This window comes from Tachypleus tridentatus, chromosome 9, assembly GCF_004210375.1.
Source record: "Tachypleus tridentatus isolate NWPU-2018 chromosome 9, ASM421037v1, whole genome shotgun sequence".
In the NCBI taxonomy this organism is placed as follows: Eukaryota; Metazoa; Arthropoda; class Merostomata; order Xiphosura; family Limulidae; genus Tachypleus; species Tachypleus tridentatus.
The window spans coordinates 139,310,686-139,338,178 of NC_134833.1; the positions used below are offsets into that span (position 1 = coordinate 139,310,686).

Below are 27,493 nucleotides of genomic sequence, written 5' to 3' on the forward strand. Positions count from 1 at the left end.
AAAAGAAGGTAGAAACGTTGTTCTCAACTTTATTTTAATTCAAGTTTTAATATCCATACCAGCAGTGTTGAGAACACATTTTTACTGAGTTTTATTTTCTCTGGGGTCAAGCAAAGTTAATGTGCAAACCACAGGTTGTATGGAATTCTTACACCTATATCAAAGCATTTAACTAACATGCTGAATATTTGTGGTGGTGTATCAGACAACAGCTGCATGCAGCCATGCCTTTACTCTGTCCACTTCACAATAGCCAACTAAAACCTCTTGTTTAAAGATTTATGTGACTTCTTTAGTTTTTGTGTAAGTCCAACGTAACCTGTTTTACTTCATTTTTTATTCAGAGCAAACCTATAAAAATCTTGAGTTTTGTTAAGGGTACAATTTTTATCACATTAAATGTAAGGAGTTTGTAATAATTTATATGAAAATAAGGTAGCTATAATTAGTGGGGACTTATATTTCTATGAGGGTTTGCTTTGTGATAATTTGCCTTAACATGGCGTCATTTTGATTTAGTGTTTTAGTTTAACTTACAAAGGGAATGCATGAGCTGGAGGGAGCTCACGTTTACAATTTTGTTTTTGTCATTAAAGGTTTCATATCTCTTTTTCATTTCACACACTTAACACAAGATTTCGTATCTTTTATTAATATTATTATGGTTTATTGTTTTGTAACTTTTACTCTATGTTTTTGTGTGATAAAATATTTGTTACTTGTGTGGATGTGAGTCATGTTTCCTTCCTTTTGTCTAGGTGGGTTAAGGCGTTCGACTTGTAATCCAAGGGTCTCGAGTTCGAATCCCCGTCGCACCAAACATGCTCGCCCTTTCAGCCGTGGGAGCACTATAATGTGACGGTCACTATTCGTTGGTAAAAGAGTAGCCCAAGAGTTGGCGGTTGTTGATGATGACTAGCTGGCTTTCCTCTAGTCTTACACTGCTAAATTAGGGACGGCGTGCGCAGATAGACCTCGAGTAACTTTGCGCGAAATTCAAGAAACAAATAAACAAACCTTCCTTTTGCAATTCTGTAGTAGCAACACGAAGGGCAAATACACGCACACATTTTGCATACTTAGTTCTATGGTCATGGTAGTTTAAGAAAGAACATTTACTAGAAAGACAATGAAACAATTACATTTTTTTCTTGAAGAATGATTACAATAGGTAGTTTTTAGTAGGTTTGAGTTAGAGTGATGGAAATTAAGCAGTTATTTCTTAAAAAGCAAACAGATATACAATGAGTAGGTTGTTTTGATAGCTAAGTGCATTTATTTCCTCATTGGAAGAAATTTTGTTTGATATATAAAAAATTATTTGCTAAATCAATTTTTAGATATAGCATAAATGATTCTTAATTTCCTTAAACAAGTATTTTGTTTTTGGATCAGCAGAGTCAAATACTGCTGTGCCATAAAGTTACACTAGCCATTAAAAACACAGTGATGTGAGTTTAGCAAATGTTTTAGTTACAGTGTAGTAACTTTCTGTAAGATGTGTACACCCTTGTGCAAATTAATTGAAACAAATAGTCATTTTACAATATTTTCAGCATGGCGGTCGGTGTAGGCTCGCTGGACCTGCTGATTTCCTTTAACAGTCATTTTTTCACACAGACGGCGTCATTAGCTGTGTTTTACAGTACGGTCTATCTATTTTTGGGATAAATGACGAAATTTTGAGGAATATTACGTCATTTGAAATTGCGTTAGAAGGGCAAGGAGACCAGTCAAAAAACAACTTCTTACCAACTCAATAAAGAAAGAACGGTATCAATGAGGTCTGAAATACAAGAACTGGTCGCAAAAACAATGGAGGAAGGTGCTATTTAGTGACGAGACTCATTTCTTCGTAGAGGGTCAAAAAAGTCTGCATGTTTGCAAGTCTTCAGGTGAGAAACTTCGAGAATCTCACATCAATCAGTTCGTGAAACATCCCTTGAAGAAGATGTTTTGGGGTTTTTTCAGCTACTATGGTGACGGAGGCTTACATACTGTAGAAGGTATGATGCGAGAACTACAGTACATCGAAGTTTTGCAGAGAAGAGTCGTTCCAGAATTGAAAAAGAGATTTCCAGATGGATCTGGCATTTCTCCGCAAGATCTGGCTCCGTGCCACACATCGAAACTTGTGAAGAATTTTATGACTACAACCCGAATAAAGGTGCTGGATTGGTCTGGAAACTCTCCGGACTTAAATCCTATTGAAAATCTTTGGGCGATTTGTAAAAAAAAAAAAAGACTTCGGGGAAAAGACTGTACTTCGAAAGATAAGCTAATTGAGGCCGTAATTGAGATGTGTTACCGCGATCCCAAAATTAGTAAAGATTGCAGTCAACTCGTGGTTTCGATGCCAAAGCGGATTAATTATCTTCTGACAAATAAAGGCGGTCATATTATGTATTAATTTGTGAGTACTTTTTGTATTCTCAGAAATAAAACGTAAAAAATTTAAAAAATCGTAATTTTTTAATCTTCTTGTTTCAATTAATTTACCCAAGGGTGTATGTACTGAATCGAATGTGGTAACCCGTTTAACTTTTTCCAATTTTGAAACGGCTCCTTGTATATTGTTACTACAGTGTATGATATGTGAACAATCAATCAACAGTTTAGAATCTCAGTGGAATGGTTTTTTCAGCTATTTTAATATTCGTAATAACGAGAATTTTAATCTGTGAATGATTACGATTTTTCTTTCGATCCAAGTTTTCAAGAAGGTAGGTTGTGTCATTTTAGTCTGCTCGAAGTTTCACTTTTTTTTTAATGTAAATACCTCTTAGTTACTAAGCTTAATAAAACATAATGGAACTGTATGGAATCAGTATAGTTACTTATAATTTTGTGGTTATTCAACTGTGTATATATATTTAAAAAAATTGTTTGATATCCTCCACATGCAAAATTTTAAAGGCTCGGCAACGTTTGTCAAGCCGTAACCAAGTAGCAGAAAGAGAAGTTTTTGTTTTACTTCCTGAATTATTGTTGTATATTTTAAGAATAATAACTTTCATCATTTTTTTCTAAATAGTAATAATCCATATACGTATACGCATAATGTGTAATAATTGAAATGCGAATGTATATTACAAAATACTAGTCCAATAAAACAGCCAAGACGAAGACTAAAGGTCAATATTGTATTAATGTATGTGTAACGAGTGCACGTACACCGCTTCAGGCAAGATGTGTCAGCTCGTCATGACTGAAAGGTTAGTATAATAAAAAAAAATATATATATATATGTTATTATATAGTATTGTGAGACTCAAGCTACCTGGACTAAACATTTGTATTTTCTGTGTTTTAATATGTTATCGTTCTAGCATGAAAAAGCATAATTTATATTTCTTAATTTTTTATGATGGTTCTGAGATTGATTAAGTGATAGACCCCACCTAGTTAAGAGTGTAGAAAATAACATGAAGTCTTCCTGAAAATAAACATTTGAAATGTGTTTAGGAGATTTTAGAGATTTCTCAAATATTTGTGGTTTTGGGAATGAACAGTTTTTTAATCATAACATGAAATCACTTTGCACTGAAACTAGTAAAGAAAAATATTATTTTCCCAAACAAATCTTTAGTGAAAATATTTCATTAAAAAAATTTGATTTTTGTCAATACAAAATACTTGTAATCTTTGCTAAAAGTCTACAAGATTTTTTGAAGATCCTCAAGCTGTATCAAAAGTTATAACACAATACTTAATGTGCAAATGTGTAGATGAACTTGTGTATATTATACTGAGCCCTTAGTGAAAGAGTGAAGCAGATATTTTATAAATTTCTATTATCATGCTTTTATTGAGTTTGATATTTCTCATTTTTTTCTTTTGTAGAATTTAGAAAATCTTTCTCAGCTCAAGAATGTGTACAAAATTGCAAAATTAACAATGAAAACACAGTTTCATAAGAGAATTTAAATGTATATACTTATAAGACTTTAAGAACTTCTGAGAAGCTTGCACGTGAAGATCCAGTGCTTTATAAAAATGTTTTCAGTGAATGTAGCTTCATCTTTTTTCTCATCCTGTTGTTTTACCAAAGCTAGGTTGTAACATGAAAAACAATTATGAAGATAGCAGTTGCTCCTTATCAGTCACTGAGGAATCCAGGACAAAGATTTTTTTCACACCTGGTTTAGAGGTAGAGAATTCCAGCAACAATGATTCATCAAGTGTAGACTTGGTAATTAAACATAAAACAAAAGCAGATTCTCACAGTCTGGATGGATATATAAATGATAGCAGCACAGTTTGTTTTTACAGTAGCTTAGATGATAAGGTCAGTGATTATGAAGACCTCGAGAAACTTGATTCTTGCAATAGCCGTAGTTCATCCATTAGTGTAGACTTTGAGAACCTGCAGCAACAAGATTCCTTTTCTTTAGATATAGAGAGCAAGAGCACAGAAAATTTTGGAAAACGACTACTGTTTAATTGCAATCAACCACATGAAGCAACAAAAGTCACTTTACCCAACCATCAGCAGATACAACTGGCTGAAAGAGCTATTTGTAGTGGTTCATTAAAAATTCAAAGTACCTCGACTGTGATTAGAGATATGGAGGATGGAGGTTCTTGTAGTCCATTATATGCTCTTCCAGCTGATGCAGTTAATAATGTATGTGATGGACATGTTTCAAAACCCTTAGAAACTTCCCAGAATGCAATGCCACATCTAGAAAAGCTTAAACTTCAGAACTGCCTGAGAGACAGTTTCAAAAGAGATGAAAGTAGCCTTGGTTTCATCAATAAAACTGTTTCTAATGGTCCTGAAGTTTCTGCTCGGAAACATCACTCTGAAACACAGGAGCCTGAGCAAAGGTCAGATGAACATATCAATTGTTTTAAACATTGTAAACCTAAAGAAGGAAATTTACATATTTCATCAAAAGTTAGTAATGAAGAGTCAAATATAACAATAAAACCTCACATTTCTTTTAATAAGAGACTTCAATGCCAACAAGGTTGGGCCGAAGATTCATCATGGGAGTGGTGTGATCTTGAAGTGGAGAAAGAAAAACAGTTGCAGAGTACAGAGTCCTTATTTGTAGCATCTGATTTTACCAAATATGGAAAATTGGAAAGAAACAACGAACTACAAAATAAAGAGACTATTTGTGCAGATTATGATGGAATTACAGCATTTTCTGAACATTGGAATCAAGAGACGTGTGATCCTTTCTTTCATCCAAAACAAGGAACTTGTATTGAAAAATATAACAATGAAAAGGTAAAAATAAAAAATGTTTAATATAAACTCATTAAAATTAGTTTAACCCTATTATTACAGACAAGTTAAAAAATGTGCTTTCCCTAACCTTTTTCAAGGGTTACATTCAAAATTTAATTAAACTACTCTATTATCATTGTATATGAATAAACTTGAAATTAAAATATAGTTGATGGATCAAATCTTTAGTTTTTAGTTGCATAAGGAAATAGTATTAAAATATCTCCATGCTCTCTTAGTAGGAGAATTAGCATATTTTATTATGCCTTCTCTTTAACTTATTTACTGTCCCTCCCACCACAAGAACTATGGCATTTAAAGTAAATAGCTTTTTATAATATGGATATTATTCAGGCAAAACATAGTTTTTATAGTTTTCAATCTTGTTTTTTTACAAAATCATTAATTAGAAAACCAGACTGACTTGCTGCGCTGACCTGTCACATCCTTCCTTTCATCAGTTACCAATAGTTCTCTCTGATGCATTATATGAAACTATTTATAATTAATAGAAACCCAAAGTCTGTCTATGAAATTATGTTATATCAGATTGTTGTATGTAAAGAGTATTGTCTATTTTATCCTTTAGTTTCAAGTTTATTCAAGAAAATCACATTGAGAAGTTTAGCCAAATTTTTGCATAGTTATAAAGCCAGAAAAATTATAATAGTTATAAGACATTATATGCTTTTTGCATATTATTATTCTGTGTTTTTAGCTGTAGTATGTAACAAATGTTATTTAATGTGGTTGTACCATTAGTATGAAAAAAAATAGGTGCACGTTTTGCTAACAGTAGACAACAACAACAACCTAAATGAGTACTGTATTTCTTGTGCATTAATTATCATCATAAAGATAACTAAACTGTAAAAATTAGAAACTTAATTAGATTAGGTAGCATAATGAAAATTCTTCACAAGATACCCTTATAAGCAGCTCATGTGTAATTCAGTACAATGAATTGAGCTAAACATTTGTCAAGTGATTTATAGTTTGTGGGGTTGGATTATTAGTTAAACATGACTGAAAGGGCAATAAAACAAACAGATGTATACCATTAGGAGCCTTAAACTATTTAGAATAAACAAATGTAGTTTGTTGTTACAATATAAAGTTATCCTAGAACAAAAAGGTAATGTAGGTTTATTTAAATTTTTTATGGTGTTTATGAGGCTCATTAGATTGATTGAATGGGTATGAAGTTAGCTTTGAACAAATAAAAGAAGGTATAAAGTTATTTATATAAAGTTAAAAAATAAACTTTGCATATTTAAGAGGTTTTAGAAATTATGTAAATGAATTTTGTCAATTTTCAGATGAAGAGAATAATTTTTTATTTTAATATGAAAATCACTTTGTTTGTAGAGCATCTGACTCCAGATATTCATGGACAAATTTTTAAGAAATACTTCATTGTCGTTTGTTTACAAAAAGACTTGTAATGTTTGCTAAAATTTAACTTACAAAAACATATTAAAAATAAAAATGAGCAAAAAATTCAATTTCAGATGTGTTTATAAAATGCAAGATAACAATATGGTCTGTCCTCCAAAATTAGGGTTAGGTTAGATTACCTGAACAAAATTGTTTACTTTGCTTGAGCTTATGAAACTTTTGTCAAGTTGACAAAGCTAAGTATACAATAGTCTTGATATATATCAATCCTTATCCAAAATAACTAAATACATGCGAATGTAACTTAACTGTTGGCATCAAGTAATTTATTATTATGATTCTTTATGACAAAATTGTTATTATGAGTTATTATGATAAGTGTTATAATTGTATTTTGCCCCTAAAGAAGAAAAGTCCACCTTTTGAAAGAGCTCAGATTATAAGGTGTTTATTATTTTGTATCAGCTTACTGAACCTATGTGTTTTTATGGCATCTTGATTGTTATGGTTCTTTGTGATAAAATTATTATGATTTGCTATAATAAAATTATGATTTGTTACAAGGTTGTTGTCATACTTGATTTACAGTTATTTCTGTCAGTGACTTAATAATATAACCCAGTATAGAAATATTACTCAGTATAATCTTTGCATTCATCTCAGTTCTATAGTATTAAAATAGTGTATAAAAATGCCTAGTTACATCAGCATGTATGAGTAATAATAGTGTTATTTACTAAAAAATGAAAGAAACATGAAGTATTATATTTTAAGATTATATTTAATTGTCATCATTAGCAATTAAATTGATGTTCATTGTTTTGAATGTAAGTTTGCTTTTTTAATGATGTACATATAATTTAAACTTTATTTTCATTGTTTCTGACTCATCATATATGGTTGAAAACAGTGACATTTACCATATGATTTGAGAGTTAATATATATAGTGAGGAAACTGTTTGTATCCTTTTGGGTTTTTAAGAAGATAAAACTAAAGTTTTAAACTATATTAATGCAGTAATATGTAAACATTTGTAACTTCCTTTTTTTTTACAGAAGGAAACATCAACTTGTGATGCATTACATTACACAGCATTATTAAATAGTGGTAGAAAATCAACCATTGATGCCCAGAATAAGGATTTTACAAACTTTCTGGCAGATGACTGTGAGAAAAGAAACTGCAGTGTCCATGCTTCAGGTACTGCCCATTTGGTTGTAAATATAAGTATATAAGAAATATGGCAGGATGAGTCAAACATTCTAGACAATAACTCATTAGCTTTGAAGGAAATCTAAATAGAAAAATTTTGACATTGGTCTACGTTTCAATACTTGAGTTTTACTACTAAATATTAGTTTGGACCCAGACTCCAGAGATTGACACTAAATCCTTTGGCTACTGGAAAATGCTTGGCATTTACTTTAAAAATTTGCCACAGAAATACCAGTTGTGGGTTTGTTTGGTTACAATGGATTTGCTGATTTAAATTTCCAGGAATTTTTTTTTTTGAATCCTCTGTTAGATTATAAAGTATAGTAAGGAGATATACTATATACTTAAGGTAAAAATTATTTTCTAAATTTTTACAAGTTTTCACAGTTTCCTATTTTAGATGTGCAAACAACAGGTTATTGGGAATTTTTACAGGTATATCACAGCATTTAATTAACGTGCTGAGCTGCTTGTGCTGGTTAATCAGACTATAGCTGCATGCAGCCATGCCTTCTGTCAGCACACTTCACAATAGCCAACTAAAAGCTCCTGTGTAAAGATTTATGTAGCTTAGGATTTTGTGTTAAGTCCAAAGTAACCTGTTTTACTTCATTTTTTATTCAGAGCAATCCTATAAAGCTCTTGAGTTTAGTTAAAGGTACTATTTTTTATCACACTAAATTTGAGGAGTTTGTAATAATTTATATTAAAATAAGGTAGCTATAATTAGTGGGGTCTTGGATTTCTGTGAGGGTTTGCTTTGTGATAGTTTACCTTAACGTGGGGTCATTTTGATTGTGTTTTAGTTTACTTTACAAGGGGAATGCATAAGCTGGAAAGAGCTCACGTTTACTTTTTTTTGTCATTAAAGGTTTTATATCTTGTCAGTTCACACACTTAACACAGGATTACTTGCCTTTTATTATTTTTATGGTCTATTGTTTTATATTTGTTAGCCTATGTTTTTGATAAAATGTTTGCTACGTGTATGGATCTGAATCTTTCCTCATTCCTTTTACAATCCTGTAGTTGCAATGCGAAGGGAAGCCTACCCTAAAGTCTGATATCTGAGAACCTGCTGTTGTTAGCAGGTTTAACTTTGCAGTTATTGCATGAGATATCACATAATCTATATTTGTGATGCCAATTACATTTCCTAATATCAAATTAAAAATCATACAGGTAAGGATATTTAAACATTGCTGTAACATGCTGTTTACTTGTACGAGCTTTTAAACTTTGGAATCCCATCAAGAGATAAACTAGAACAACATGCATTGAGCTACAAGGAAAGGTTTTTTGTTGTTTTTTCATAAATATTGTGCTTTTTTGTTAGTTTTTCATGTGAAATTTCTCTTGTTTATGACTATTAAATATTTTAACCTATTCACTATAGCTGGGACGTATGTCTTAGTCTGAATAATATCTAGCAAAAACATGGCCAGTGCTCTTTCCATAGCATGGGCTAAGTACTACAGTTCATTGATATTTTGTCAGCTTCTCACTACTAATTTTGAACCCAGAAGACTGGAACTTGATAAAGTTATTTTACAGGAACTTGTATTACAGAGAAAGAATGCAAATAACTTGTAAACATGGTAATCAATCGGCAATTGGCTGATGTGACATCGACACCTTCTTACATGACACATAATTGACTGTGACTGTTACTATTTTGTGCAGGTCTATTTCCAGATGTAGAAAATTCTTGGACAGTGAAAGCATATTAAGAGTCTTGGAAATTCCTTGAAAATAAAAATGGCATTATTAAAATATGTTTGTGAGAAATAAAAAATTTCAGCTTATTAAAGCTTTCTGTTTTGATCCATCATTTTAATTTCTTATCTTCCATTATCTTTCACAAACCCCTGTACTTGCTTGAATGGTAACATAACTTTAAGTTGCTTTCGTATTAATCTGTACTGAGTCATGTTTTGCCTAACTATTTGAGTTAAAATAATTAGTGTGTGGTTTACATGTTGAGTTAGAAATCATGTTTTTTTGTTTTGTTTTTATCAAGCTTGAAATTTTAACCTTTTCCAAATTAAAAGGACATCATTGATATTCCTTCATTTTTTATATTTATTTCTCATTATTATGGTAGGAATATCTATCTAAATTATATGAATTTTAAAAGAAACTTACTAAATATAATCTGGTTTTAGTTTCAGAAAATTTGTACAATTTAGCTTAGTGTTTATATTAGTTTATTCATTTCAAAATGTCAGAATGCTTGTAACTGATTTAAAAATTTGTCTCAGAATTTAATGCTCTTTTATTATTGATCAAAAATTTGTTTTGTGTATGACTGAGATAAATTTATGCCTGATGAATTTAGTTTATTTTAAACAAATACTTTTTTTTGTATTGTTAAAATACAATAAACTTAAACATTTTAAAGCCAGTAGAATATTTTGATATCTCCTGCTGTATTTGTCAAATTTAGATATCATTCAGTGAATGATCTATCAGTAAACTAGCTCCCAACATTTCAGGCTAGTTAACAATATTTTTGCTAACTAATCTTGACTGAGATAAATTTATGCCTGATGAATTTAGTTTATTTTAAACAAATACTTTTTTTTGTATTGTTAAAATACAATAAACTTAAACATTTTAAAGCCAGTAGAATATTTTGATATCTCCTGCTGTATTTGTCAAATTTTACTGTAGCTTTCAAATACACACAGTTTAATGATAAAACATTCTCACTAAGAAAAAAGAAACACCTAAAGATACTGTTAAAACACCTTAGACATGTGGTTGATTCCTTAGTCATCTAATCATATCCCTATATTTTGTTGCTTTTCTCTGAAGGAGTTGAATGTATTTACTTTCTCACCAAACCCATAAATTACTTCTCACCTACTTTATACAATTTACACTGTCTAAAATAGTTTATATTACTTCTGTCAAAATGTATTTAAACTTTGCTTAAAGGTCTTTTCAAAGCTAAGCTTCACTGACGGCCTAACTCAGGTTATGTACTATAATAAACAAAGGTGGGAAAAAAAAAGATTCTATTAATAAAATCAGTTTAAGAGATGGAAAATTACCATAGAAACAAATCATGAATGGTTATATTAGTTTCTCAACAAATGTGTTATTTTTTGGTGGGAGAAAAATTGATATAATTGTTTGTAGGCAAGATTACTTGTAATTGTGAAAGTTGGTAATTTTTAAAATTTTCTCTCAAAAGCTGAAGTAAATCATTAATTTCTATATATCCCTTCATGTAGCAATTCTGTATTTCATGTAGTCAAAACACACCATTTGCAAAAAGTACTGAAAAAGTAGAAAGGACTTTTTTTTTGTTATGCATATTTCCAGTTGTGAATGCTTGTGCTTACAGTTTCTCATTTGTGGTGAGCCAACTGAATGATTTTCTATACCAAAGAATTAATTTTAGTTTGTTGCTTTGTTTTCTCCATGGTCTTTGGACCAATCTTAACTAAACTTGGTAGGAAGATACATGAAACTAAAGGACATCTAATAATGTGGTTACAATCTGCCCTCCCTACCCTGGGCCTTGTTTGTTTGCTAATAACTTCACAGTTTTGATCTACTTTTCATTCCTAAATTTTTTATTTTGAGTTTTTTCATTGAATATCAATGTTGAAGTCAAGACCTTAGCACCTGAGACCTTGCAATAATTTAGAAGAATAAAAATCACATCCATCAAACAAACTTTATTACCATCTTAACTTCAAATCTTTTACAAGATAACCTGCAGTCTTTGTTTTAGTATCTTTTCCTATGCAAAAAACAAAACAAAGAAAGGGTATCAAATAAAACAAAAGAAACTTGTTTTCTAAGGGTTAGTGAATTGTTTATAATTTTTTAAGTTGAACTGGATCACAGTATATCTACTAAACACAAAATATCAGGGATAAATACTAACATTTAATAAATATGTTCACTAGATGAAGTTCATACAAATTTACAGTAAACCTATGTGAAATGCAGTGTATAATAGCAATTATTTTCAGTTATGTTTTTTTTAACTGCAGACTGATGTACGGGTAATATGGCAGTTGATGACTTAAATAAAAATAACAGAGGTTCTATAAACTTCATTGCATATGTGTAGTATGAACTATTAAGAGGTTTTACTAGTAAAACACCTTTGAGGCTTTTCTTTGTCTTGTATAAACTTCAGTGTAATTGGTATTTAGTACTTAATATTTCTAGGTGGGCCTAAGTACTAGTCGACTTAAGTTCACCATCTTGTTTTTTTTTGAGCCCTATAAAACATCAACACCCAGATAGACTCGGATCTTCTAAAGTGTGGTCTCAAGACCTTCATCGCTGTTAAAAATGTCAAACATTCACATTTTTTTGTCAGGAAAATGGCAACCAAAAGTATGAGGTCAGACTTTTAAATTGGTAAAAAATAACAATAAAGTACAGTAAATTAAAGTGATTGTAACATTTCTGTAATGTGGGGTAAAGTAGTTGTAAATTATGTATGAAATACATTACGTATATAGATACAATTTCTAGACTTAATTTATCTGTTCAAGACCTACATTAAATCTTTGCTTTTAGATGTAAGTCAACTGCCTCTGCTAAGAATGAAAAACCTGTAGGAACAAAAAATGAGTCTCAGAACTTTATATTTAATCCTTTACAAACATTTCATGAGTGAGAGTTAAATATTGGTTGGTGGAAGTTTTTAGGTGTAAGTGGGAACGTACGAGTCTTGTGGATGGAACTTTCTAAAATGTTTGTGTAGAACTAAAGACTGAAGAAATGAGGACTAACAGGCCCAGCATGGCCAAGCGCGTTAAGGCGTGCGACTCTTAGTCTGAGGGTCGCAGGTTTGCATCCCAGTTACGCCAAATGTGCTCGCCCTTTCAGCCGTGGGGGCATTATAATGTGACAGTCAATCCCACTATTCGTTGGTAAAAGAGTAGTCCAGGAGTTGGCGGTGGGTGGTGATGACTAGCTGCCTTCCCTCTAGTCTTACACTGCTAAATTAGGGACGACTAGCGCAGATAACCCTCATGTAGCTTTGTGCGAAATTAAAAAACAAAACATACATTAATTTGCCCAAAGTTATAACGTAATGTTATACTGTTCATATTTTGAAAACACATTTCTTTGTTGAAAATATCTAAAGATAACTTCCAACTGTGTCTGACTTTAAAACATATTAGTGAAGGTATTATGATGATAGTATTTATGAAATATCTTATATAAGGAAACATAATGTTACTCTATTTGATACAATGCAGGAGACAAAAATAACAACCAATAAAGCATCTATTTGATAATGACCACACTCAGTGTTTAAAAAGGTCACACCTGTTTTAAGAACTAGTTTTACATACTGTAAAAGCTGTAACTAGTAACAAAATATACTTTATTGGTAAGTAAATACAAAAACAATAATATTATTACAGAACAAAGTTTATTGTTTTTTACTTTAGTTTTTTTTTTCTGTGTTAAAGTGTTACATGTGTTCATGTAGCTTTCTCTGCAAGTAGTTTTCAAGGCCCGGCATGGCCAAGTGCGTTAAGGCATGTGACTCGTAATCTGAGGGTCACAGGTTTGCATCCGCATAGTGCCAAACATGCTCGCCCTCCCAGCCGTGGGGGCGTTATAATGTGACGGTCAATCCCACTATTCATTGGTAAAAGAGTAGCCCAAGAGTTGGCAGTGGGCGGTGAGGACTAGCTGCCTTCCCTCTAGTCTTACACTGCTAAATTAGGGACGGCTAGCACAGATAGCCCTCGAGTAGCTTTGTGCGAAATTCCAAAACAAAACAAGTAGTTTTCAACAATTCTGGATCTACATGTCTCGGAAATTATTGCAATGGTATTTATCTGCAATCTTATTTATGTGCTCCTGTTGTTAGGAATGTTGTGACCAACAAAATTATGAACCCATGGTTTGGTGTGTAAATAATTTAGAAAAATGTTGAATAAGGTGATAGACCTCTTTGATAATTCTGAAGTTAATATGTAGGTCACATAACTTATATACATTCAGTGTAATAAATTGTTATGGACCTCTTTGTAATTCTGAAGTTAATATGTAGGTCACATAACTTATATACATTCAGTGTAATAAATTGTTATGGACCTCTTTGATAATTCTGAAGTTAATATGTAGGTCACATAACTTATATACATTCAGTGTAATAAATTGTTATGGACCCCTTTGATAATTCTGAAGTTAATATGTATGTCACATAACTTGTATACATTCAGTGTAATAAATTGTTATGGACCCCTTTGATAATTCTGAAGTTAATATGTAGGCCTAATAATTTATGTACATTCAATGGAATAAATTGGATATTAACAAGTCAAACCACAAGCATCAGTTTAGCTTTTTTGTGTGTGTCTTTTTACTGATGGTGGAATTTTGTTTTATAAATTTTAAATGGAAAATTTTATTTTTTCTCTTAACAGGTCATATAACAACTGCACCATGGAATATCCATACACCACAAGATGAAACTATTAGAAACTATATTTTCAGGTGCTCTCTTGCATGCCAAAACTTTCTTATCATGTACTTGAGAAAATTGTTAGTTGTATTAAATTGTATACCATGTATAAAAAATTAAATTTATCTACTTTAAATACTTATGATGAGTAATTCTAAATATTCTTTAACTATTTGCAGTTGTTGCATTTGTAAAACTTGTTGGTATTTAGGAAGATTGAGTGAGATGAAAACATAATTTTTCTAAACTGTTTGTGCCAACTTCAGTATTTGTGGGTTAAACACAATTTTTGTTTCTTGGTGTTTGTCAGTAAGTTGTATTAAAGTTATAGTTTCTATGTTAATCATTTTGAGTATTGTTTCAGTGAAATTAATAAATTGCATGTGGTAGTGGGGTAACTGAGTTGATGAATTTTGTTAAATGTAGAGCAGATATTGAATATACAGTTACCGAGCTTTTCTGTTTCTGAGGGTGATTTCAAGTTATTTTAGAATTTGTAAACCATGATTTTTAAAGAAAAAAAAAAGGTGAGGGAGGTTCTTTACAGATTCAAAAAGCAAGAAAAAATGTAAGGTAGGATTGTGTAATTGCCCTGATAAAGCTTAATATTTTTTCTGTTTCCATGACATTACAATTGATTTACTCATAAGAAGATAGAAATGACACTATTGATTGTACATTATGGAATTTTAAGAAAAACTGTATGAAAGCAATATTAGGACAGTAGCTGGTTAGTCCGTTTCACCTGTATGGAATTCACACACAAAAGCCAATGTTTGTGATGATACGTCAACTCAGATATGCTTGCATATTTCACAACATATTTATTATTTAAATAGTTCAAGTGAACCTGAAATCCTAGTCAAACAAAGTGATATCTTTTTGCTAATCTATATCTATGAGGTAGTTTGTGGGGTAACTGTTACGGTAAAGAGCATAGCTGTACAAAGTGTTATCCACAAGTGTTCCTAAGTTTCTGTAAAATAGTTTTTGGGTTAACCGTTAAGGTAAATAAATCACAGTTGTGCAGAATGTGATGTTTCTATGTCAGGTGACATTCAATTTTTATATGTAAGTTTCTAAAGTTATCAAGAAACTGCTTTCTAATGATATAACAAGGCTTAAAATGCATACTCTGGCCCAGACAGATGTATGTTAGATATGCTTGATGACTTAACATCACTACTTAAATATTGTATTTGTGGAAGACATGGTAATCAGTTGTTCCTTCCCCCCACCCCCAAAAAAAAAAAATCTAAATTTTTAATAGTTTGTTAATGCAAGGTTTGTCTACAACAAATTTACAAGCCCTCAGAAAATGTGCTGTTAAACATTCTTCTAATAGTTCAATGAAAGGGCATTTGTTAGCAATGTCCAAGAGAATGTAGAAAACCTCAAATGTTACCTTTGTGAAGGAATAATGTTTTTCATTAACTCACCACTGAAGATCATAAAATTCAATTTACTGCTACTCGGGAAAGAAAGTTATTTTTATTAAAGCACTTCTTGTGTTGAAATATGTTTTCATATCTACAAAAAAAAAACCACCAATCAACAATATAATTGAAGGTGTTGGAAAGTCAAATAAATGCTCAAAATAAGCAATTTTAATATAAAACTTTTCTTTCATTTCTTTACATACTGGAACTTTAATTTTATTTCTAAAGTTACAATCAAGTGACAAGCAGCAGGGGTTCACACTTCTGTTCCATTCTTACTCCAGCATGAATCATTTAAAATTCTATTGTTTACATAATGACACTGTTAAAGTAATGGTTTGAATAAGTAAACTAAGAAACAATGTTGTTTAAGATAATCAAATCATACACATGTGAAGACTGGCCTCTATTTTCAAGGTGACCATGTGGGATGGACAGAAACATGGGAATAATGCAGGAAAAATATTTTATAATAAAGGAACTTACAGAGCTTTCTAGTAAAGCCATTTCATGAGGTAAATGTTTAATAAGGAGTTACCAAATAAAGTTTGTGTACTGAAACGTAAAAATGTGTCAGAATGTTTGGTATGGGTATTAACACTTATTAATAAGCAGAGAACAATGCTTCAACCTTCCTAGGTTATCTTCAGGTTAACAAAGAGAAAGTTTGCTATTAATTATTGCCAGGCATGCCATAAGGATGGGAGTATAAATGGGTACGAGATTATAGGGGACATTGCAGTTGGATGTCAGGTTATTAATTAGTATATGTATAAAGGTGTTCCTTTGTATTGATTTAATTTTGGTTTTAGTTGCTGTATAAGCAGGGCTTCTTTGATTTTGTGTTTGTTTTTTATTTGTTTCCCTACTTAGTATCTGGGAGTTTTATATGGTTATGTTGTGTTTATTTGTTTTGCAGTGTTCAGAAATGTGTGAAGGTGGTTTTTCTTTTTTTTTTGTTCTTTGAATCTAGTTTCCATTTTTAATGATCTTATTTTGTTTTCTTACTGATCCAGATTTAAACATATTTAAGTTAGACACTTTGCTTTGTGTAAGATTACTGAAGCAGTTATATTTACTGCCTTTTCTCTCTCGTAGCTTAGCTAACGATAGTAGCACATTTTTTGCCAAGAAGATTGACAGCTTCATAAAATGTACTAAAGAAAGCCAACAAGTAAATCCAGAAGATTATCTGAAACGTGTAAGAGCATTAAGTTTGCATAAAAGTTGTACATGTATTTGTTAATCATGAATAAGTTTATTGTGGTCATAAAAAAACTTAAGGCAGTTTTGTTTTGAATTGTAGATTTGGTAATTGTGAACTTTTTCCTTTTTTAGAAACGTTCAATTAATTTGATTAGAAAATACTTAGATAGGTTTACTTCCATGATTGTGGTACCAGTTTTGTACATTGCATCTGTATTTCATTAAACCTAGCTTCATTGTTATTTATTTATAATTTTTTAAAATCAGTCTGTGTATGGTAAATAATGTTTTTATGTATGTAAATAACAATTTTCAGTTTCCAGTGAGGTATATGTATATGTGAATTGGTAAATTTACAAACAAAATTTACCAAAATAATAATACCAAAAACTTGGTTTTAATTGTTTTCTTGTTGTTCACCATATGCTCTTTCCACAAATGGCCCAGCATGGCCAGGTGGGTTAAGGCATTCAACTTGTAATCTGAGGGTTTTGGGTTTGAATCCCCCTCACACCAAACATTCTCGCCCTTTCAGCTGTGGGGGCATTATAATTTGACAGTCAATCCCACTATTCATTAATAAAAGAGTAGGTTAAGAGTTGGAAGTGGGTGGTAATGACTAGCTGCCTTTTTTCTAGTCCCACACTGCTAAATTAGGGACAGCTAGCACAGATAGCCCTCATGTAGCTTTGTGCAAAATTCAAAACAACAAATCCTCTTTCCACAAATGATTTAAGCATCATTAAGTTACAAATGTAAATGGATGAACATAAGGTTAAAATTAGTCATTTAGAGTAAGCTTTGATATTGTTTTCACATTTTCATCTCATAGATCAGACAATTCATGAGTGGCTTGAGTAACTTTCTAATGAAGAATGGGGAAGGAATGTTTGCTGAAATAATAATGCAAGAACGAGGCAAGGTAAGAGAAAAAAGTCTTAAGTACACAGACAATAATTGTTGCATGTGTAATATTTGCATGATGTTGGATAAACAAAACAATCTTAGGCAAATTCACCTTTTGAAAGTTGGTCATTAGGTCTCAGATGATTTTAAGATTGAGGTTTTAAAGGTCCTAAATGCATAATTCTTATGAGTGAATTATAACTATCAACTTTTGTTTTGACACAGTTGAAATATGATGCTAATTAACTGTAAAACTATTACTAACTTGGACTACATTATTTTCCATTAACTGGTAGAAATTTATAGTTAGAAGAGGATATACACCTTTGCTTATTGTAAGCTACTGCCAAAGAAATTTGTTTTAATTATTATTAGTCATTGTGATGTTATATCACTCACACATTATAAAAGAGTGTCATGTTTTACCGCTTTACATGAGTTCTACACTTTAAAATTTGTTGTCTCATACTTGACTCTTACAAACAGTTCCAACTTAGTCTATGAATAATGTCACTCATCTGACTGGTATTGAGTGAAAGGTCTGAAATACACAATGACTTATATTAAAAACGTGGTTGATTATTATACATTTATTTATATATTCATTATTAAACTGAAATAAACTAGTTTGTATGTCAGTTTGTTTGAAAATGTGCATCATCTTGTGTACATGTGTTTTATATTGCCATGAATACAGTGCTTAAGTACCTAATATTCAAGATTTACTAACACTTAGTTATTTCTGCTACTACAGTTGCTAACAACAGAAAATAACACAGGAATTTAGTGTTTGAATTTTTGCTGCTTTGGTTAGTTTACTTTTGAGTGTCAATAAATTAATATGTTTGAAATATAAAACAGTAATTGATACATGCTAAAAATGAATATATTATTTTCAGATAGATAGAGGATATCTTTGATTTTTTTTTGTCACAACAGTAGACAGTGTGAAACTTCTTGTCAACAATGCACAGCATCTGAACATTTTTAACAGTAATGTGAAATGTATATAAACATTTTTAACAATGTTCTTGCAAAGTTCATTGTTCTTAACAATAATGCACAATATGTGAATGTTCTCAACAATAGTGAACATACATAACAGTGCAAGATGTGCCAGTCAGGGTAAAACAGTTAGTATGTCATTATGTATTAGCAGAAATATTAGGATTTTAAAGAGTGGAAAATAATCAGGTTACTTTCTCGTAATGTTTTTTTAAAATGCAGTATTAACCATAGCAGCTAATTTGAGAACAAAAAATATGTTGTTCTGAAGATATTTTTATTTTTTGCATTTAATTTTGGAAAAAAATCAGCTTACCAAATGACATTTTTATATATGTCATTTACTTTCATGTGACCCAAACATTAAATGTAAGGTTGTGATGTTGAATTACATTTCTACTTAGCTACAAGCAAACAAGTTTTTGAATATGGATTTGATAATAGAGGAAACTCTTCATGAGCTGGTGATCAAACCATTGAAGGATGATATATATTTCATTTTAAATCATAAACATTCAAGGTGAGAACTTATAAATTGATAAAATAAAGACCTAAGCTTTTGCTAATTACTGGTTTTATTAGTGTGAAAAAATTTGTAGTTATGGTTATTAGGATCTGTTAAAATACCTAGTAATCAGTGTTAGAATTAGTAGCTATAGACATATACTTTTGTAAGTAGCCACTATCAAAATTTGTAAATCAAACAATGCAACTTTTTGTTGTTGTTAAAAATTACAATATTTATTTGTTATATACTTGCAATGTGTAAGCAATGTACAAATATTAATTGCTGTTTCAGTATTCTCAAGTGACCTAGAAAATTCAAATAGGCTTCAGAGTTAGTGGAAATGAGATTCATACTTGGAATGTATAAAGTCAAACCTGTGTATCACTGGGCAGCATCAGATATTAACCCTTTAAACACTTCTGCACAAGTTATCATATTACATTAACAAGTAAATTAAACACCTTTACTTTCAATTTATGTGAATTAAATTAGCATTTTAATGTATGTTATGATTTGAAGTTTTATACATCTAAGATTTAAGTCCTTTATTTGAAAGCAAACCTTTAAAAACTACTAAACGCTTCAGATGTAACATTATGTGACCAACGAGCTATGAAAATTCTCTACTTGGCTTTCTGTATCTTCAGTAATATACTGTTAGTTGTGTAAACCTCTAAGATGCTTACATATCCTTTTAACTTGTATGTTTCAAAGTTCTCTGAATGACTGCAGTTGAAACAAGTAATAAATGTTTACAACCACTAATAGGTACTACATTTAGTTTTAACAGATTTGTTTTAGTTTTGTAGATGTTACATGCACAAATATAGTTATTAGAAAGAGCTCATTTTATGCTATAATTTAACTATGGCTATTTTGAATTTGGTACACAACTTTAGAATACAGGTAACTGACTGTACTTGTTTCTTACCAAAATATGTTAGATATACGGTTTAAATTGTTTTTAGGTAATATTTATGTTCTAAAATGCAAAGTAAAAAGCTTGCAAATTTTTTAAATATACTTTGCATCATGTTTCAAGGCTTATGATATTATGTGGTATATTAAAATTTTGCTGAAGGGTTTTGTGTCTGCCAGAAACACTTTAATTTGCTTTGAGAGCACTGTTGACTTGTGTTAAGATGAAGAATAAATGGAAGGACAGAAAAGGAAAATAAAACATTAAAAATTAACTATATGTGTAAAGGAAACAACTTGAAATTACTAATATAATCTTTAAAGATACCTTACAAAAAATTCTAAGGTATGTGTTTTTTTCTATTTCCTAATTTTGATTATTTCATTGCATGTTGATGATGATAGCTAGTTCGTGGTATAATAGAGAAAGTGAAAAATAAAATATAGACATTTACTGTAAAAACTTTTGATATTCATTTAGTAGGTTCTAGAGATTATTCAAATGAAATATCAAAACTATAAGATAAAGAAAAGTAGTTTTGTACTTAAAATGAAAATCATCTTGCGCTTGAACTATTTTAACAGTTTGTGTGCAGATAACTAGTATATATAAATAACATTTTTATTTTGAAGATGTAATTATTATAATGTTATTCTTTGTTTACAAAATAATTATAAACTGTAACAAATTTTTACTAGGTTTTTGTGAAGAATGTTTAGAGTTACCATGTGTTTCTTTGCATACATCTGCTTTCACAGTCAAAGTGATGCAAATTGTGTAATCCCACACTGATTATATTTATAATCAGTAACATAATAACATAATAATTATAAACTGTAACAAATTTTACTAGGTTTTTGTGAAGAATGTTTAGAGTTACCATGTGTTTCTTTGCATACATCTGCTTTCACAGTCAAAGTGATGCAAATTGTGTAATCCCACACTGAAAGGGTTAATTATCCTTTTGTGAACTTTGGAGAAATCAAACAACTACAGGTCTTATTGGAATTAAGTGATATTTGAACTGAGAAAGTTATCTATGTAATTAAAAGATAAACTTGTGTGCGTGTGAGAGAGATTGCTTTGGAAGACTCTTAAACATCAAACTATGCAAAAATTAAATTAGTATGGACAACATTGTCATATACATAAGAAAATAGTGGATGCAGACAGTACTGTGCTTTGCAAGGGAAAGGTGTTTTTGGATTTGATCTCTAATTCCTCAGAGCCCATCTCAGATAGCAGTATTTGTGTGTGAATTTCTTTATGTATTTACAGACAATTAGAATATCAGTATTGTTCTTTTGTTGAGTAGGGACCTGAGAACAGTATCACTAAGTTATAGTACATGTTCCCACTACCCAGGTTTTGAAAACATTGCTAGATCTAATTGTTTCTATTAGATAAGTTGATTGGTTTGTGATTTTTGATCAGACCATATGACTTATTGTCCTTTTTACAAGAGGTGTTTGGTGGACATTGTGTTTTGGAATAGGTTTAATTTTGCAGTCAGTGAAACTTTATGCTTTCTGACCAACCATCAGGTTCATTCAGAACACAGTGTACCTAATCTCATATGTGAGTACTTCAGACAGGTTTTTAACGGATTTAAATACACAGCACTGTTTTTACATTTGATAAATTTTGGGTATTCAAATGTAAGGTGCCATAACCAAAAAAATGTTTTGGAAAGGAAGCAAGAATTTTCCCCCTAGTTTGATTCTGTAATAATTTCATATCATAGGATAACCTATAGTCAGTTGCAAATTTTCTTTTTGTGTGTTAATAATTTTACTTCAAGAGTTTTTAAAAAATGTGATTTAAGAACCTTCCATCTTCAGATTTTTCTCTTACCACAGTCTGTTCATAATGAATGTAGTATAATACAAATTGTTTGGTGTTTGTTATAAGATATTAATAAGTAGTATATTTTAAGTAAGTAGGCTGATAATCCATATTCTTAAGGGATTTATTTATTTTTCAGTGATTCTGTATCTTATGCCATTATTTTTGTTTTGTTAATAAGTAATATATTTTAAGTAGGCAGGCTGATAATTCAGATTCTTAAGGGTTTTTTATTTTTATTTTATATTTTGTCATTTATTTTTGTTATTTACAGGGATAATTCATTATTTTCACTAAAGGAAGGTATAAAATATGCTAAAAGTAAGACTTCCCGGGATGTTGGAATTCGGGTAGGAAGAACGACTTCTCTTTTTATAAGTTATTTTAAAAAAATTGTCAAATCAAGAAGGCTTAGGATTATGGAAAGAAAAAAAATATAAGAACTTTCAATGAGTCAGAGGAATACTGTGATAGATCTGTAGTAAGCTTCATGATGTGGTATTAGATATTCTAAAATAAAACTTGCACCTTTGGAGTATAAAATTGGAAACACTAAATAATTGAATGTTTCAATGGAGTGTGTATCCTACTCTTACATTCAATAATTACAGCACTGAGAGATACATATTTTGGTGTTTTATTTTTAACACATCAATGGCTAATCTATATAATCCTGTAGTGTGATATTTAGAAACATATAAATCTTTGAGAAATGCCTCTCGTTGTCTGTGCTTATGGATTAAAGCACTCATAAAATATTTCTTTCTAGTTAATTTCTAACTTCTAGCCACTGGATATATCATGCTTAACATTTAATATTTTTTATTCAGTGATAAATTGTAATTCTTAGGATATTTTGTGTTTTAATATTAAGATATAAAAGCAATCAAAATTAAAGTATATATAGCATTATATAAAGCAGTGATTTCCAAACTGAGATCTACAAGATAGTCTCAGTGAGGGCATTCATATGTGCACAGATATTCTCTTTTAAACTTACCTGACATCTAACAGAGCAATATTTTCAACAAGAATATTATTTATTGCAATAAATAAGACCACACAAAATTACTTATGTGAAGTTTTTCTTGTTTTCTTTTTACTTTCATAGAATAATTACTATGAAAGTAAAGTGCTTCAAAGTGGCTATTATTTAAAACTTTTATTACATTTTTAGATTGGAGTCATCATCTATGGTGTTGGAAGGGTCATATTAAATATATATATATAAATTGAAATGCTCATAAAACGATAACAAAAATTGTATTTGTTGTATGACCTTTGATGAATTTAACCCTGCATGTTAAGAGTATAAAACTGTAGTTTTAACTTTGTATTACTTTTGATGAAACTTAAAAAGTAAGTTATGTAAACCTGTATCTTGACAGACAAATTTAAGTGTTTTAATAACTAGAAACTGTTGAGTATCAGAAAATAAGACTGTGTTATGTCAATGTATGAGTATATGTAGTCAATACTTGTGAAGAGTTTTTGCATTTTTTATGCCACTATCTTGCATGTAAAGAAATGTGGAACACTTTCTGAAATTTCAAAAATGTGTTTTCTGCAGTATATTATTTGATTTGATATATTTAATGTACAAAAGACATATGATTCATGATTTTATAAATATTTAATAGAAGTTTAAAATATTTAATTGTCTATATAAAATACTGGACTCTATTTTTAGAAGGAACTGGAACCACCAGACTCGGGCTGTCTTGTTGTTGTAAAGACATATTTTAAACAAATGGAAGATGAACACTCTCCTTTGAAGAAACTTGAGAGTCTGTTAAGAGCAATGTCCTTTGTGTGCAATAATGTAAGTTCATTGTCTGTAGATTGTACAGTTTCATCGGGAAGGACTTCTTAAGAACGAAAAATTTCATTCCTTCAACACCTTTAAGGCAGTTTGAATTTTATATTGGTAGTGTCATTACTGATTCAACAAGACAAAGTAGGGTTAAGAACTGAATCTTTTGTTGATTGATTGATTAGACGATGTTTGATAACATGTCCTTGAAGTTTAGAAATGTAAATCCTGTGATAAGAACTATGATTTATATTTTTGTGATTACAGATGAGATGATTTATGTCTACACTGTTAGGGTATTTGGAAAAATAATGATACCCTACCATCTTTTAGCAAAATCAAGAAATGTTGAAAATTTATAAAAAAGATTGTGTGATAAACTTGAACCACATAACTCATTATATTGTTTTGTTAAAATGAAGTCTTGAATGTCATGTGAAATAGGGTTTCAACAAAGTGTAATGTTTATATTTTCATAAATATAAAATTAAATTTTGCTCTAGGTTTTTATGACAAAAGTCTTAGTCTGTTACTACTTTCAAACTTAGAAGTACATAAAAATAAAAAAAATTAAGTTTGCCTTTTCTTTCCCAAAAATATCTCCAGGATGCTGGACATATGGCAGTCAAGCTCAACTGCAGTGCTGTATACGTACTAACAACTCGTAGTTATTGAAGCTGATAATTAATTATAATAAGGTAGTTAAACAGTGCTGAATGATTTTAGTAAAAATACCTTCAATGAACTTCGTGTTTCCTGGATGTTGTACAACTTTATTGTGTATGTATATACTGTACTTTTTTTTTCAATATTTAATATATTTCTTTTTAACGAAGCAATTAGTTTGTAAATGTTGGGAAATTTGTACTTGTGTTCAACTATATACAGGCTTGTTAGGTTTCCATTATTTTTATAACCAGTGGCCTGTATATATTTGTGGTGTCTGTATATATACACACAAGTATCACCAATATTAGTTAAGAGTTACTTGACATTTTCGACAGGTGCATGATACTGGAAGTACCCAAAGGAAAGAGCATACTTCTATAGGTGCTGATGGTAAATAAGATTTATTTCTATTATTTGCAGAATTTTGTTTTTAAGTACATGAAGAACTGTGTAAGTGTGTATAATTAGGTTGACACCAATAAGTCATGCTGGCTTGATCAGCAAAAATCATGGATCTTGCATAAATTTCAAGAGTTATGAACATTTAATTTTTGAAGTTGTATTATAAGTGCTTTAAGAATAGTTCTGCAATTAACTGATAAAGTTGTGTGCTTAATGAACAATCCAATACATAAATTGTAATAAAATACTAAAAGAATAATCTAGTAAATAACTACTAAAGATAAGCATTAAAAGAAGAATTCATTGAATATCTTAACTATGTGTTAATGCTACAAGAATATAAAGCAGCTCTGCTACTGTGTTAAAAGAGCAGTCTAATGAAAGTCTTATTAAAGTGAAATGGTAAAAATACAGTCCAGTGAATGACTAGTAAAGTTAAGTGCTATAAGGTCTCATATTTAACTATTCTAAAGTACATTTATTTAAATATAGAATGACATGATTAAGTCTTGAACTATTATTTGTTTTTTTATTGAGAATAATAATAAATTCATCACCATAATCCAAACATTTCAAAGCAGGATGAGCTGTTTTCAGTTCCTCTAGATATCAGAAGGAAAAAACAAAGATTTACTGAAGCAACAAACTACATCTATAAAAAATTAAGTGAATATGAAAAAAAAATGTTATATTTCAAATATAAGACATTCAGTTTCTTAAATGTGTATGATATTAATATGTATAGTTTATTGTTTTTAGATTATAAAAATTCTCACCAAGGAAACATCAGTCTAGTTGGTCTGATACAGAAATAATTGTAGCTAATAAAATGTTTTGTACAAGGTGTCTACTTTAAATGTTGATGTGAAAATTAACAGTGCAAAGCTAAGTCAAAGATCCTATCTTAATTATCATGATTTTTTAACAATTGTTTTTAATGGTATTGCTCATTTAACTGTGAGATTAGTGTAAACAAACTTGGATTTAAGGGTGACAATACAGTTAACATCTTTAATTAATTTAGAATGTGGTAGTGGATTTTGTTTTGTAAAGAAACAATATTAAGTAAAGATGTGAAATATCATAGTGGAAATTCACACTTGACCCTAATGTTAAACAGACATGAAATATCCTCACACAAGTCAGTCTTTCAATTGCAGGATATTTCTTTACTTAATCCTTTTGATTTAAAGTGTATGATTAATGTTTTTTATCTTGTGTGTTTAATGTGTGATAATAATGTTAATATTATGGTTGTTTAAATTCAATAGATTTAATGAGGTGAAATTTATTGACTATAATCTGGTATAAAGCACCACATAGACAATAAGAGTAGCAATTGGTTTCTTCTACTGAGTTAAACTCGGTTTAGTTAGATATGAGTGACAGAAGTGACCATTGTGAGTGAGCTGTTGCTGTTTAAAACTGTTTAAAATCCAAATGTTTATAGGACGTTAACCAAGATGCCAAATAGTTGTTAGATTACTTCACATTATGTCAATATCTGAAGAATGCAAGCTTAACATACAAAATAATACTGAATAATTTTAGCCTTTTGATGCCTGGTGAGCTGTACTTGTTGCCCAAGAACACAGTTGCACCATTGAATCATGAAATTTATAGAAATAAATTTTGTAATTGGTCCACATGTTTTTCGATACTTCAGAGTTGAAATTCATTTGTTAAAAACATTTTTCTCTTCATTTTATCTGTAAAAGTTTGAAAATTTCGACATGGGGCTGATTTCAGTGTGCCCTAAACAAAATTATTTGTGCATTAATTTCCTGAATATTTTCTCAGTATAATGTTGCAATTGTAGCCCTCTGTATGGAATTTAGAAATAGTTTTGAACAAAGTAGCATCAGTTTGAACATCATAGTTTTGGTACAAGTGTTGTACAAACACATTAAATTTACATTAGAAATCTCTACAATAATTTAGTAAGACTTCAAAATCATAAATTAAAACCTACAATAAAAGTAAGCATTTTGGATAAAAAAAAAAGAAATCACAAAATTCTTCAATTTTTAAAGTTGATAATTCTAAGAAATGTGGCATATAAAAAATAAGATTTTATCTTGCAGAAGTTACAAAACATGTAGAAAGTTTATCTCGGGTTTCAAATGATTGTGAAGTGTTTTGCAATGCATTAAAGCAAACATCATGATTGATGTGTCAGTTTGACATACTCGAGTTCTTAAGAATTAAGCAACTTACAGCCGAGTAGTGAATTCGAAGTATCTAAACATTTTAACTGTGACGTAAAGTTAAGGACATTGCTTTTGTTCGTGATAGTACCAATATAGCTGTGAATATAAAATACCAGCAAGAAAATTACTTTTACTTTCAAAAGAAGTTGCATATATGTAGTTTAATGATTGAGTTAAGAAGTAACCTTAGTGTCTTTACTAAAAACAAAGTATCAAATAAGTAACTAATAAACATTGTGTTTTTTGCAGGAATATAAAAA

At 30.2% G+C, this 27,493-nt stretch overlaps 1 protein-coding gene across 4 annotated transcripts in view; it reads left to right on the forward strand.

Moving 5' to 3' along the window:
* Positions 1 to 1,704: 1,704 nt before the first annotated feature.
* Positions 1,705 to 27,493, forward strand: part of LOC143226508 (uncharacterized) — a 42,310-nt gene continuing 16,521 nt past the window's right edge. Inside the window, exons 1-11 of one of the 4 annotated variants that reach the window (XR_013014652.1) lie at positions 1,705 to 3,215; positions 3,844 to 5,239; positions 7,695 to 7,839; positions 14,274 to 14,391; positions 16,849 to 16,951; positions 17,789 to 17,878; positions 19,272 to 19,387; positions 22,414 to 22,489; positions 23,830 to 23,961; positions 24,559 to 24,732; positions 24,957 to 25,011. Coding sequence is in view for 3 of the 4 variants with exons in the window: in XM_076457536.1 (XP_076313651.1) it covers positions 4,064 to 5,239; positions 7,695 to 7,839; positions 14,274 to 14,391; positions 16,849 to 16,951; positions 17,789 to 17,878; positions 19,272 to 19,387; positions 22,414 to 22,489; positions 23,830 to 23,961; positions 24,957 to 25,011 (2,011 nt within the window). In the remaining variant the exon portion in view is untranslated. The remainder of the gene's footprint in view (positions 3,216 to 3,843; positions 5,240 to 7,694; positions 7,840 to 14,273; positions 14,392 to 16,848; positions 16,952 to 17,788; positions 17,879 to 19,271; positions 19,388 to 22,413; positions 22,490 to 23,829; positions 23,962 to 24,558; positions 24,733 to 24,956; positions 25,012 to 27,493) is intronic. The other 3 variants (XM_076457536.1, XM_076457537.1, XM_076457538.1) reach the window with 3 other exon arrangements.